We start from the raw sequence: 14,163 nt of genomic DNA on the forward strand, positions 1-14,163 counted from the left end.
ACACTTTCGTTTTTAAAGCAGTAATTCCATGTTTTATGTTATGTTATTTATATATTTAATTATATTGTGATATATTTGACATTTGAATATTTTATAGTTGCTGAAGCTTAGAGTGAAAGGTGCACTGTGGAACTTTCTGGTTGGGAGTCCGTCACCTGCTTGTTTCTGTGGCAGAGTCTTGCACCGGGGACGGGTACGGGCAAATAGTTGCTGAAACAGGCGGGTTATAACATTCTGTAATTTTTTGGGCGGATAGTAATTACACACGGGCGGGTCAGGACTAAACCAAGACTACACTAATCTTGGACTTAAGAGAGAAAGAGAAACCCGAGCCCGTGGAGCAGGGTGACCGTAAAGTGCGATCGGGCGACGGCTGCACTTAGGTCTGTGTAGCGCGGAGGTCTACGCCGGTCCTTTCGCCTGCGGTCACACGACAGTCTACACAGGCGCACCTCCGGGCCCGCCCCGACAGTGAGTCCTGGTTCAGTTCTGGTTTAGTCCTAGTTTAGTCCTGGTTTAGTCCTAGTTTAGTCCTGGTTTAGTCCTGGTTTAGTCTTGCTTTATTCCCATTTCAGTCCTGGTTTTAGTCCTCCTGGGTCAGTCCTGGAATCAGTCCTGGAATCAGTCCTGGGTCAGTCCTGGGTTAGTCCTAGGTTAGTCCTAGGTTAGTCCTAGGTTAGGTTAGTCCTGGGTTAGTTCTGGGTTAGTTCCTGGGTTAGTCATGGGTTAGTCATGGTTTAGTCCTGGTTTAGTTCTGGTTCAGTCCATAGCGTGTGCAGCGCAAAAGTGCGGCATCTCGATTAATGTTTCTTCCGCTCAGTAAATAATGTCTGTGAAGTGATGATGGATTTTTGACAGTCGAGTCGCATCTGTGAATTCGTATTCGTACTGAAGAAGACGTAACCGTAACTGTTTCATTTCATTTCGTGATTGTAATTCTTGACGTTGTAACTTTTCAATTCGTATTCTGATCGATGCTTCAGTTAGAATGATTTGAATTTGTGTGTGATTTATCACGGGCACGGGCGGGTAACATGTGGAATATTAATGGGTCTTAACTTTAAGAACTTTGATAAAATTTAACTTTGATAAAATCACAAGTCATTGGGCGAGTGCGGTGCTGTACTGCGTGGGTGCGGGTGGGTGCTGGTCTCTAAAAATGGACCCGTGCAGGACTCTGTTCTATGGATATGCCATTTATCTGGCTGGAATGTTCCACAGTATGATATTAAACCGCTCTACTTTACATTTATTCAATTACAGGTGGTTTTATAGCTCAAAAATAACATAAAAATAACATTCTGACCTGTAACTTGGTCTGGTTTGGTCTCCATGAAGGTACAAAGGTTTAATGCCGTACTGTGAAACATTTCAGACAAAGCAAGTAGAGAAAAGCATTTGACGGACCTTCAATCACAAATCCAATCCGACTTTTATTAGTATCGCACATTTGATAAACAAGACCGTTTCCAAAGTGCTTTACATAGCAATTTAAAACATTATACTTAAAAAAAAATCTGTAGAATTATGTTCCAACCAAGAGGAAACTAACAGAATTAATACATAATATAACAATAATAAAATCAATACATAAAAGCAGTACTAAAAAATTTATCAGAATCATATCAGAATCAGTTTTGAGTGTCAGGTCTATTCCTTAGTTTCAAAATGACAGTGACAACATTTACGCTTTACCGTAATCTACAAAACCGTGTTCGGTGCGTTGTTTTGACTACACACAGGGTCAAACAAAGGCCACAGCAGCAGCAAACATGGGCGGAGTGCAGAGGTTGAATACAGGTTGGACCAGCTCCTCTCCTCACAGTTCATTCGGACGCTTCCAACCTGCTCATACGTAACCTGATATCAACACACACACACACGCACGCAGGAACACGCGCACTCCTATTTAGCTCTGCACAGGGAGCTCTCACACAGAAAACCAGCAAGATCAAGATTCTAGCTCACAAAAACCAAGATATTGTTTCACAGAACCCCTCAAAATTTGCGTTAATGTAGCTCAACAGTGACCAACAGTGAAAAATAATCAACATTAAAGGTCCTATATTAAAAAAAATTGACTCTTGTGAGCTTTAAGTTGTGTTATAATGTTGTTACCTCCTCAAAAACAAACCCAGAGTTGTGTTTTGTTTCATTCACACATGTTTGAGTAATCCTTTGTTATTATTCCACCTTGTGATGTCATGATGTGGTAGTCAAGCTTATGTCCTGTCAATAATCATGTCATTGTTGCAGTTCCTAGCTGAGATTTTATATTTTATTACTTATTTTTCTACTTTATTTTGGCATGTACATTTAGATTTATATATTTATGTCTTATTTGACACCTGTCTCTTGCTATTTTGTTGCTACTTATTTAGATTTTAATTATTACTATTTATATTTTTGCTCTTTGTTATTGTATTATATTGTAATGAGTGAGCTGCTGTGTCCAGATAATTCCCCTAGTGGATCCTAAGTCTAAAGCTCCGTTCAGACTGCAGCCTGAAGTGACCCAAATCCAATTTTCTCACCCCTATGCGACCTGTATCTGATCTTTTAATGACACAGATCCTGTTTTTTCACTTGGATATGTGCTCCTAAAACCGATACATATCCGATCTTTTGACATGCGATTTCAGTCTGAACGGTCAGGTCGCATTCATCCCACCTACACGTCAGGCTCGGAGTCTCGGGAAAGCGAGGAAGTGACTTTATTAATATTTGGGTTGATCGCTGTATTCAGGCCAAATTGGAGGGGGCTTATTGGAACCAGATGGTTTTTGAAATGATTGACAAAGAAATTTCAGAGCGCAGCTACAGTCGGTCCTGGCTCCAATGTCAACGAAAAATAAAGAGTCTGTGAGCCAAATACAAGGAAGATAAAGAATCAAACAAACGAAGCGACCGTGGACGTGTAACCTGTCCATTTTACAAAGAACTGGACCGTATTTTGAGAGATAAGCCCAGTGTTTAGGTGACTTCTGTAAACACTGAGCACTTTCGCTGTGTGTGACGTCATCGTGTCCTTCAATGTGCATGTGAGACACTTTTGGGGTGTTTAAAGTTCACACTGGAGATCACATACAAGTCACATTTAATTGGAAATGTGAACAACCTCGCAAAACAATCAGATTTCACAAAAAAATCCCAAATTGAGCATTAAGCCCTGCAGTCTGAAACGTAGCCAAAGTTTTCAAGTTCCAGAGCTGAAATCATCCAAATGATTCTAGTGAAGGTATATGAAGTTTAAAAACACAGTGGAGCACTTCCTTTATTACCACATGACATCACAAGGTGGATCAGAGTGTTTTCTGTTTGGGAGAAGCAGGGTTTGTGTGTTAAACATGTGTGAATGAAACAAAACACAACTTCAGGTCTGTTTTTGATGAGGAAACAACATTATAACATACAGTAGATCAGAAAATAGTGTAGTACAAGCTCTTTAAATGTTAATTTCTTAAAGGAACAGTTTGGAATTTTGGACGTAGGACCTGATTTCGTTGTGAGCCAGTGTTGGAGACGTGTGGAGACACTTTTTAAAATATTCCATCCAGTCCTTGTATTTGCAGAGGTCGCTGGTGCTAGGCTAGTGCAAGTCAATGGCCATAGTTATCCTGCCACTAAAAACAGTCTTACCCAATCCACAAAACACCCAAAGTAAAACAATTATTCCACCAGACTGTCGATGTAAATGTCTGTGTCGATAGAAGAATTTTAGAAGTAAAACCAACCTCATATTTGAAGAATTTATGTCTGAGCAGCAGCAGCGAGTTGTACTTCCTGATATAAAGTTTGGCAGCGGCGGACTGATATATGAGAAAATAGTCCCTCAACTTTCATGCGATGCAAGGTTAGTTTTATTTCAAACATTATTCTATCAACACAGACATTTACATCGACAGTCTGGCGTAATAATAGATTTGTTTCGGGTGTTTTGTGGAGTGGGTAAGACTGTTTTTAGTGGCAGTTTAACCAATATAAGGACTGGATGGAATATTTTAAGAAGTGTCTCCACACGTCTCCAACACTCTGGCTCACTAGGAAATGAGGTCCAAAATTCCAAACTGGCCCTTTAAAGGCGAGTTATGGCCAGTATTTACATTTATCTCAGTACTGTGCAGTTCAGATTTGCATGTAACCTCCATATAGTCTTGTCTTAAACATGTAGTACTTCAAAATCCTGGTGTAGTGAAAGGTCGTTCCTTCAGGCGGTGTTTTGGTCCCTCTGTGTTTGGACTCGTCTTCTGTCAGTTCAGAGTGGAGCTCCGACAAACGGTTCATTCCATCACGACTGCAGCATGTGTTAACCTCCTTTTAATAACGTCTCTGGAACGCTCCGATTTCCACTATCTTTTTTTTATCTGCCTCTCCATCTCGCTTTCTCCTTCTCTATCTCTCTACCCCTTTTTCTCTTGTTCACTCTCTGTTCTCTCTCCTTTTCTTCTCTGCACCCTTCCTCTTTCTCTCTCAACACACTGATCTTCTACTCTTTCTTTCTTTCTTTCTCATTCTTCTCTGTCTCTGCTCTCTCTCACTGTCTCTGTCTTTCTCTCTCTCCTCTCCTCTCATTCTGTCTCTGCTCTCTGTCTTCTCTCTCTCTCCTCTTCTCTCTACTCATCTGTTTTTCATCCTTATCTCTATCTATCTCTGTTCTCTCTCTCCACCCCACTCTCTCACTCTCACACTAACCATCTCTCTCTCTGTTGCTCTTTCATTCTATCGGTTTATCTCTCTCTCTCACTCTCTCTGTCTCTCACACTCTGTCTCATTCTATCTATTTATCTATCGTTAACTCTCTCTATCTCTTTCTCTCACTCTTCTCTCTCATTCTCTCTGTCTATCTCTCTCTCTCACACGCTCCCACTCTTTCTCTCTCTCCCACAATCGCTCCCTCACACTAACTGTCTCTCCCTTTGTCTCTTTCATTCTATCCTGTCTATTCACCTATCTTTCACTCTCTCATTCTGTCTCTTTCGCTCACTGTCTCTCTCTCTCTCTCCTTCACTCTCTCCCATTCTGTCTATTTAGCTCTCTTTCTCTCTCATGGTCTCTCTCCCTCACTCTCTCATTCTCTCTCTCGCTGTGTCTCTTTCCCTCAATCTTTCTCATTCTGTCTATTTACCTCTCTGTCTCTCTCTCTCTCTCCCTTACTCTTTCATTCTATATCTATTTATCTCTCAATCTCTCTCTCTCTCTCTCTCCCTCATTCTATCTCACTCTCTCACACTCTCTTCTATCTATTTATTCATCTCTCTTTCTCTCTCTCTCTTTCTCTCTCCCTCCCTCTCATTCTATCTATTTATTTCTCTTTTTCTCTCATGGTCTCTCACTCTCATTCTCTCTCATTCTATATCTATTTGTCTTTCTCTCAGTCTCTCTCTCTCTTGCTCTCGCCCTTGTTCTATCTCTCTCACCCACTCTCTTTCTCTCTCTCCCTCATATTAACTCTGTCTCTCTCATTCTATCTATCTGTTTATCTATCTACCTATATATCTATCTCTCGCTCACTCTGTCTTTCACACTGTCACTCTCTCTGTCTCGGTCCCCTCACTCTCTCTCAATCTATCTCTTTATCTTTCCTTCTCTCTCACGGTCTCTATCCCTCACTCTCTCATTCAGTTTATCTCTTTCACACTGTCTTTCTCTCTCTCTATCTCTTTCTCTCTCTCTCTCTGTCTCTCTCACCCTCTCATTCTATCTATTTATCTCTCTTCTCTCTCACTGTGTCTCTCTTCCTCACTCTTTCTCATTCTATATCTATGTATCTATCTCTCACTCTCTCTATTTCTTTGTCACTCTGTCTCTCTCTCCCTCACTCTCTCTCCTTCTATCTATTTATCTCTCTTTCTCTCTCCCTCTGTCTTTCTCTCTCTCTCGTCTCTCTTCTCTCTCTGTCAGTGAAGCTAATGCAGTGATTAGCTTCCCGCTGTGGCGATCCCAAATGGGAGCGTTTGGGATGAGGACCGGTGCATGTCTGTTCATGTGGGAATGCCTGGCTTGTCCTCTGCTCCTGTGACTGAAACGCTCTTCTTGGATTTCTGACGTCCGTGTGCTTCCACTCTCGATGCACAAAGAATGATGCAGTGATGTTTCATAGTTTCCATGTCGTGTTGTTTTTAAACTTTTAACACTTTTTTACTCTTGTTTCTGTTCTTGTATATTCAGTGTGCATCTAGTCTGGGCGGCTACAATAAGTGAAGGGCGTCTGGTTTTAGGCTTGGACGTAACTGGATTCCTTTAAACCTGCCATTCACATTTTAAAAAGTCATTTAATATAGTGTAACAATGCAGGTCATATTAAAAAATTCTGATTTAGGGTGTTCAGATGTCCCTGTTTTCCCGGGACAGTCCCAGTTTTGAGCCCTGAGTCCCCCGTCCCAGTAGATTTATACAAAACCAGTGATTTGTCCCAGTTTTATACAAGAAATGAAAAGAAAGGTGTCCCTATTTTGAACACTTTGATAACCACCGACAGTAAAGAGTGCGGGTGTAACGGTACACAAAAATCATTGTTTGGTATGTACCTTGTTTTTGAGGTCACGGTTCGGTTCATTTTCGGTACAGTATGGGAACAAAATGCAAAACCAGTTGTTTATTAAACTAACAATTTGTTTTAACATTATACAAACAGGGAAATAAAATAAATGCAAAGTGCTGCTTGGTAATACCAGCAAGTTAAATAAAATATTCTCAAATCATCAACAAATGTATGAAATATTATTTTTTTTAAATAAGTACCTTGTAAACAGTAAATAAAACTTCAAGTTTGTGAATATTCATGTGGTTTTGGAGGGACGTTGTCAAGGCGGGGGGCAAGTGTTGTCAATTGTTGTCAGCGCTGGGGGAAACACTGCCACTCCAATCACGGACAAGTTCCCTCGTGAATATTAAAGAGCTGAGCCTCTGTGTAGCTGCACCTGTAGTGGTGAAATGTAAACAAAAACAAATTGCGTGAATTCACTCGTGCACATTCCTGCACCGAACTGAACGTCCCGTACCGAAACAGTTCGGCACAAATACATGTACTGTTACACCCCTTGTAAAGAGGGTAATATATTGTTATTTGTTTAACTAAAATACAAAAAAATTAGCTTGAAAATGACCCATAAGAAAAAAAACATCCACTGTCAGAAATCCCTCAAATTACAATTGACTCACAAAGTTAAGAAAAGACAATGTTAGGCTCTCTTTTCACAAACTTATTCATACCAACCATCCCAACCTAAGTGTGTGTGACCCTATTCTAATTTTATTCTGAAAGTTTCTATTTCTCTGGACATTTGAGCTTAATTTACCTGAATACTGAACGCTATAATTATCACTGAATACTACTTATAATAATAGGCCTACGTCTGATGTAGTTTCATACAGATTTGCCTTTTTGTTTACAAAGCAGAACATGTTACTCCCAACTGAACTTTCATCAAATAATACATTAATTATAACTGGACAAAGGCCTGTGGGATTGTAAAGTCGTGACGTCGCCTCCGGGTTCAACCAGAAAGTTCACTGCTGATTTGTAGCTCAGTTTTTGTTCCTTATTCATCAAACAAGAGACAATTACATTTCAATAGGACGACTAGATTTTCAAAATTCTAAACACACTTTGTCATGACACACCCAGGTTTGAATGGTTGGTATAAATAAAATTGTGAAAAGAGCGTGTACCATTGTGGATTCTCGTGTCAGTCATGATCTGAGGAACTTCTGACACTGCTTTTTTTTTTTTTTTTTTGCTTTATGGTCATTCGCAAACACAGATTTCTGTATTTTGGTAAAAAAAAAATAATTTAAAGTGATAATTTACACTCCTCTTTACTGTTGGCAGGGATCAGATTAGTCAAAAATAGTGATAGTCATGTTTTAGTCCTGGGTTAGTGTCAGGGTGACCAGACGTTCCTATTTACCGGAGACACTTCCAGTTTTGAGCCCTGTGTCCCCTGTCCCAGCAGATTTATTCAAAACCATTGATTTGTCCCAGTTTTATACAAGAAATGTCCTAGGTGTCTGTATTTTTGACCAGTTTTATCCCTGCAAACAGTAAAGAGAAGCATAAATTGTCATTTGTTGAGGTAAATTACAGAAAAGCTGCTTGAAAATTATCAAAACACAAAGAAAATGTGAATAAACTGACTCACATGTTTGTCGTGAATGGCCCGAGTGCAACAGTTCTTTTTAATTATGCACTCATTTCACATTTTTATTATTACCAACCACCAAAAAACCTGAGGTGTCCCAGCTTTTTAGTTTGAAAATATGGTCACCCTACTTAGAGTTGGTGTAGTCCTGGTTTAATCTTAGTTTAGTCCTGGTTTAGATCAAATTGGTCAAAAATAGGGACACCTTTCTTTTCCTTTCTTGTATAAAACTGGGACAGATCACTGGTTTTGGATAAATCTGCTGGGACAGGGGACACAGGGCTCAAAACATGGACTGTCCCGGGTAAATAGAGACATTTACCTTTCACCCTACCTTTCAAAAAACTCCTTTTAATCACACAATTGTATCAAATATAGTAATAATGTAGTAATCTATCATAACACAGGATTACCAGTGTGTATATCTCACTTCTTACCTCAATTTCACTCGTACTTTTTCTGTCACAGTTATAATTTTATCATTACTCAAATTCTTTTTTAACACAAGACATGTTTTCCTAAAAAGTAAATTGTAAACCTGTCCATTGTTCTCAATCAGTTAATCCACTATAGACCTGAAAGCGACGTCACATTTAACCCTGCACAAGCATCAGTGACTCAAATAATGTTCTTTATGCAACAAATTCATTTTAAAAACAATATGCAGACTCAAATATAAGTTCCACTAGACAGTAAATTGTATGAAAACCTAATGAAATGTCAGGTTTAAAGGGATCCAGCTTAATGCTTTTGTGTCTTTGTCCATCCCAAAGAGTTCATGTTTGTTTTTTAGACTTGACAATGTACAGAGATGCTGCTTATTTTGACATTTAAAGGGCCCCATATTACATTTTTTTTCCAATCTACTGTATGTTATAATGTTGTTTCCTCATCACAGACAGACCTGGAGTTGTGTTTTGTTTCGTTTGCACATGTTTAACGCACAAACCCTGCAGATTTAGGCTGAGTTTTGAGGTTCAGAACAACAACAATGGAAAAATTTCAGTTTCAGTTTCAATCAAAAGTGTCGGCGTATGGAACAGTCTAAATGAAAAAAATCAAAGCTTCAAAATCTATTCAAGTGTTTAAAAGAAATGACAAACGTGATATGCTGAAGAAGTATGAAGTATGAACTGTATTTATGAATTGTCCTTGGAACCGTTGAAGTGGTTTTTTGAATTTTCTTCATTATTTGTCTCCAAAACCAAAATGAAAAAACCAGATAACGATTCGTTTTTAATACGGATACAGATAACGGCCATTTCCCGTTTCCGTGACTTATACTGCGATGCCGGACTTTTGCACCGCATACGGACTGAACCAGGACTAAAACAGGACTAAACCTGTCTCAGTCCTGATCACCCAACAGTCTACGTGGGCACACCTCCAGGTCCGTCCCAACACTCAGTACTGGTTAAGTCCTGATATAGTCCTGGTTCAGACCTGGTTTAGTCCTGTTTTAGTCCTGATATAGTACTGGTTCAGTCCATATGCGATGCAAAAGTCCGGCATCGCAGTTTAAGTGACGGAAACGAGAAACGGTCATTATTTGTTTTTTTCCATTATTCATTTAAACACAAAATCTAAAACTGAAAAATCAAATCATTACCTGTTTTTTCATTTTGGTTTAGGAGACAAATAATGATGAAAATAGTGTTTTCGTTTTCTTATTTTTGGTTTTATTTTGAAAAATGACTAAACAAATGACACACAGATTACAAGTCTATAATTCTTCTTTCTGCTCCTTTTCATTCACACTGATGCATGAAACATAATTATTTAGTTTTCATCTTTCATGAATGGAACAAATGAAAAAAAGGAGTTCTTCTCTCAAACTGAAAACAATGAAAACTGAACAAAGATAAAACGAGCTGTTCAGTTGAATACTATCGCTTCATGAAAAAAAAGAGCATTTCGCCTTTTGGAAATGTAGACAAACTAATAATAAAGGATTATTCAGACGTGTGAATGAAACAAAACACAACTCCAGATATGTTTTTGATGACGTAACAATAGGGATGTAACGATAGCCAAATCTCACGGTACGATATTTATTCCGATATTTTGAAGAAGCTGATATAATTGTAGATTAGGACACTTTTTTTGCTTTTAAAATACCTTGACAAGATTTTGATGTGAATTATTTCCATCATAATCGCAAGAATTCAAGTAAAAAACATATAAATTCATGTTGTCTGCACTGAAAGGAATCCATGGGATATGTAGTTCCATATGTCTATGAGCTGTTGCTACTATAAAACCATGCATTTAAGCAAAGAAACTTGTGATTTGATATATTTTGACAGCCCACGATATTGTTTGGAGACTTTTGACGATACAGTATCACGATATTTTTGGTTTTTGTTACATCCCTACATAACAACATTCTAAATTTTGCTTAACACGGGCCCTTTAAGATCTCTTTACACATTGTCTGGCTAAAAGAAATACATTAAAACTATCAAACTTATAAGATAAAAGTTGCATAATTTCGAAATACTAAACCTGTATTTTTCTGCTTTTCCAGGAGTGACCAGAACGCCATCTTCTGTCCAACTTCTCAACTTCAAACCTCCAAAAATACAAACCTAACTGTGCATCGTGCGCCGGGACTAAAGCACGACTTGGCTTTGTAAGAACCGCAGCCCGCGCTAGTCGCCACCATACACCTGCAAAACCAACAATATCACCTTTAGCATGAAAAGGACAAAACCTGTGCAAAGAATACTCTCCGAAACTGTACGATCTGAACAAAAAAGTGGTTTCAAAAAAGTGGAGCCATCTCTTTTTTGCTTTCACTGCCTTAATATGACGTTGATGCAATTTTATGATTACTGAAAATAATATTAATTGTAGCTGCATTTTTATTTAAGAACAAGCCATCACTCCAGTTTAAAGCCGCACCGTGTAACTTTTCCGGCGTAGGGGGGTCTGCCGCCTGCTTGTCGCCATGGGGATGTTGTTGTTTTTGACTGGGATGTTCCACAGTATGGTATTCGACGTACTTGTTCTCCATGGAGGCAAGCAGGTTGAGGTGCAGGTCGGATCTGTGGAGGGGTGGACCGGCTCACTGTACGACTGTCTGTTTTTCAATGCGTTTTTTTGCAATAAAAAACACAGACCGTTCTAGTTGCCACGTTCAAAATAGAAGCTCTAGTGACAATTTACTTATTTTAACCCGCTCTACATGATCCTGGGGTTTTTATTTTGCAAATTTGTCTCTGAATTAACACAGAAACATCAATAACAGACCAATCCGGTGCCTTCTTTCCCCAAGGTTGCTTCCAACAGGTTTGACTGACAGCGTTGCTAAGCGAAAGGGCGTACCCTCAACACCCTCGCTCCTGATTGGTTCTTTGATAGGGTGACCAGATGTGCCTCTTTACCCAGTACAGACCCAGTTTTGAGCCCTGTGTCCCAGTTTTATACAAGGAATGTCCCTATTTTTGACCAATTTGTTACCCACCAACTGTAAAGAGGCCAATATATTGTGTTTTTCTTTTAGCTAAAATACAGAAAAACATGCCTGAAAATGAGCAGGCAAAAAAAAAATTTCCTTCGATGAAATACTAGGGGTGTAACGGTATATAAAAATCACGGTTCAGTACTTACTTCGGTTTTGAGGTCATGCTTCGGTTCATTTTCGGTACAGTATGGGAACAAAATGTAAAACCATTTGCTTGTTGTTTATTTGTGTTTTTATTAAACCAACTGTTTGTTTTAACATTATACAAATGGTACATTAAAATAAACGCAAAGTGCTGCTTGGTAATACTAATAAGTTAAATAAAATATTCTCAAATAAGCAACAAATGTATGAAATGTTATAAAAAATAAATTTCTTGTAAACAGTAAACAAAACTTTTCAAAAAGTAAAGAACAGAACAGTTCCAGCTTGACGTTTTATTCAGTCTTTATATTTTTGGCCAGAAAATCCAACTTGTCCACATTGTCTGCAGTAAGAGCAGATCTGCTGCAGTTACAACGTCCCCAGCGGTTGTAAATACCCTTTCGCTCGGGACAGAGATCACGTGGTTCAGAGGGACATAGTCAAGGCGCGGGGCAATTGTTATCAAGGCGGCCGCCCTAACTACAAAGCGCTGCGGGAAACACTGCCACCCCAATCACGGACGAGTTCCCTTGTGAATATTAAAGAGCAGAGCCGTCAGTGTAGCTGCACATGTAGTGGAGGAATGTAAACACACACAAACTGCGCAAACTCACTCGTGCACAAAACAGCACCAAACCGAACGTCCTGCACCAAAACAGTTCGGCACGAATACTTGTACCGTTACATCTCTAGTAAATACTGACAAGTGTGAGTCGAGTAAGGACAACGTAAATGCTCTTTCCACAATTTTACCGACCATCCCAACCCGGGTGTGTCCCAGTTTTTAATTTTGAATATCTGGTCACCCTACTCTTTGGGTTTGCGCTCAGATTTCCAAAATATGGTCAGAATATCCGCCGTAACCGCTCATTTGGTTTGGCGACGTCACGATTGTTTTATGCAGTCTATGATAAAAACTCTGCGGGAAAAATCTGTGTAATGCCATACTGCGGAACATTCCAGGCAAAGCAATAACATCCCCATAGAGACGAGTATATACTGCAGACCTTCCGCCCGAAAAGTTACCCGGCGTACCTTTATATTTGCTATAGGCTGTGTGTATATGTTACTATAAGCATAGACTATTTAACCTCCGCTGTAGAAAAGTGCCAACCTTTATTTTGCCAGCGTGCATTGCCTCACTCCTTTCTGTCCATAGGGGGCGCTACAACGTACACCAAAATCACTATACAGTATGGTCCTGCAATGTACATATCAGAGCTTATCTAGCAAACGGCAAATTAGTCTTGACCTATTTTGATTTTGTGGTATTTTATATATTTTCGGATCATTTTAACATATCTTATTTGTTTTCCATTTTATTTGTTTTGAAATTCCCACTAATGCCAAGGAATCAAGCTGGATTTTAATGTGCCTGTGCAAGAATATGTTTCGGAGGTTGTTAAAAAAAAAAAGCGACCTCTGGACATATGAGCTTTTAAACTGTGTTCAAATGCATCTCTCACCGCCGCCCACACGACCACGTCCCCCACACCACAGCAGCCAACGCATTGTTTTCATTTGCTGTTCTTCTCAAATAAAATCATGACCACAATACTAAAACTACCACGTTGTGTTTATCATTGGATCTTTTTGGTCTTTCACGTGTCCACACCTGCCACTGATGCCAGAAAAAATGAAAACTACCGTATTTTTCGGACTATAAGGTGCACTTAAAATCCCTTTCATTTTCTCAAAAATCAAATGTATTAATGTATGTATTGTTTTTTTGTTTTTGTTTTTTTTTACAATGGAATATATAACATTTGAAATCATAATAGAAATGAAAATAACAACAAAAAATGATTAGCCTAAAAAGGAGTGGGAAGAAGAAAACTTATTTAATCCCACCCCTACTCTTCATAATCTAACACAATGAGCTATGTTTTGCGTTTTTCAGATATTGTATTGTTTAATGTGATGATACAGTACATTGATATATCGCCAAGAGTATTTTTTGGTGTATTTTACTTAATTATTTTGTTACAGCGATACAGTTTTGATGTTTGTTCAGAGGAAGGAAACTCACAGCCATGATATAGCCTTTATTTTCTATTGAACTGTATCAAATCGTTTTTAAATATATTGTATCGCGGTATGCATCGTATCTGCAACTTCTTAACGATAACCAGCCCTAGTATGTATTAATTCTGGTTCTGCTTACTGACCTCAAACCGATTTTATGTGGTACACGGTGCTCAAAAATCTGTCAAAATGTTTTAGTACGACTTTGGTAAGCCACGAAGCTGAACGGTCTATGTGTATGACCTGCAGACTTATAATCTCTGAAAAGTTTCACATGAACCATCTCCAACAAGATACATGCACAAAACAGACTCACCATCAGCCGCACATCCTCTGTCGGAGTAAGTATATACACGTATATTCCAGTGAGTGGTTTCCTTTAGTCTG

The 14,163-nt window shown here is 38.9% G+C and overlaps 1 protein-coding gene across 2 annotated transcripts in view; it reads left to right on the forward strand.

Annotated features, from left to right (window-relative positions):
- Positions 1-13,314, forward strand: part of LOC110174884 (band 4.1-like protein 3) — a 141,596-nt gene extending 128,282 nt beyond the window's left edge. For both annotated transcript variants that reach the window (XM_020940995.2, XM_020940996.2), the window contains one exon: positions 10,669-13,314. Coding sequence is in view for 1 of the 2 variants with exons in the window: in XM_020940996.2 (XP_020796655.1) it covers positions 10,669-10,674 (6 nt within the window). In the remaining variant the exon portion in view is untranslated. The remainder of the gene's footprint in view (positions 1-10,668) is intronic.
- The last annotated feature ends 849 nt before the right edge of the window (positions 13,315-14,163 follow it).

The sequence above is a fragment of the Boleophthalmus pectinirostris genome, unplaced genomic scaffold, assembly GCF_026225935.1.
Source record: "Boleophthalmus pectinirostris isolate CB_2022bp ecotype Guang Dong unplaced genomic scaffold, ASM2622593v1 HiC_scaffold_16, whole genome shotgun sequence".
Taxonomy (NCBI): domain Eukaryota; kingdom Metazoa; phylum Chordata; class Actinopteri; order Gobiiformes; family Gobiidae; genus Boleophthalmus; species Boleophthalmus pectinirostris.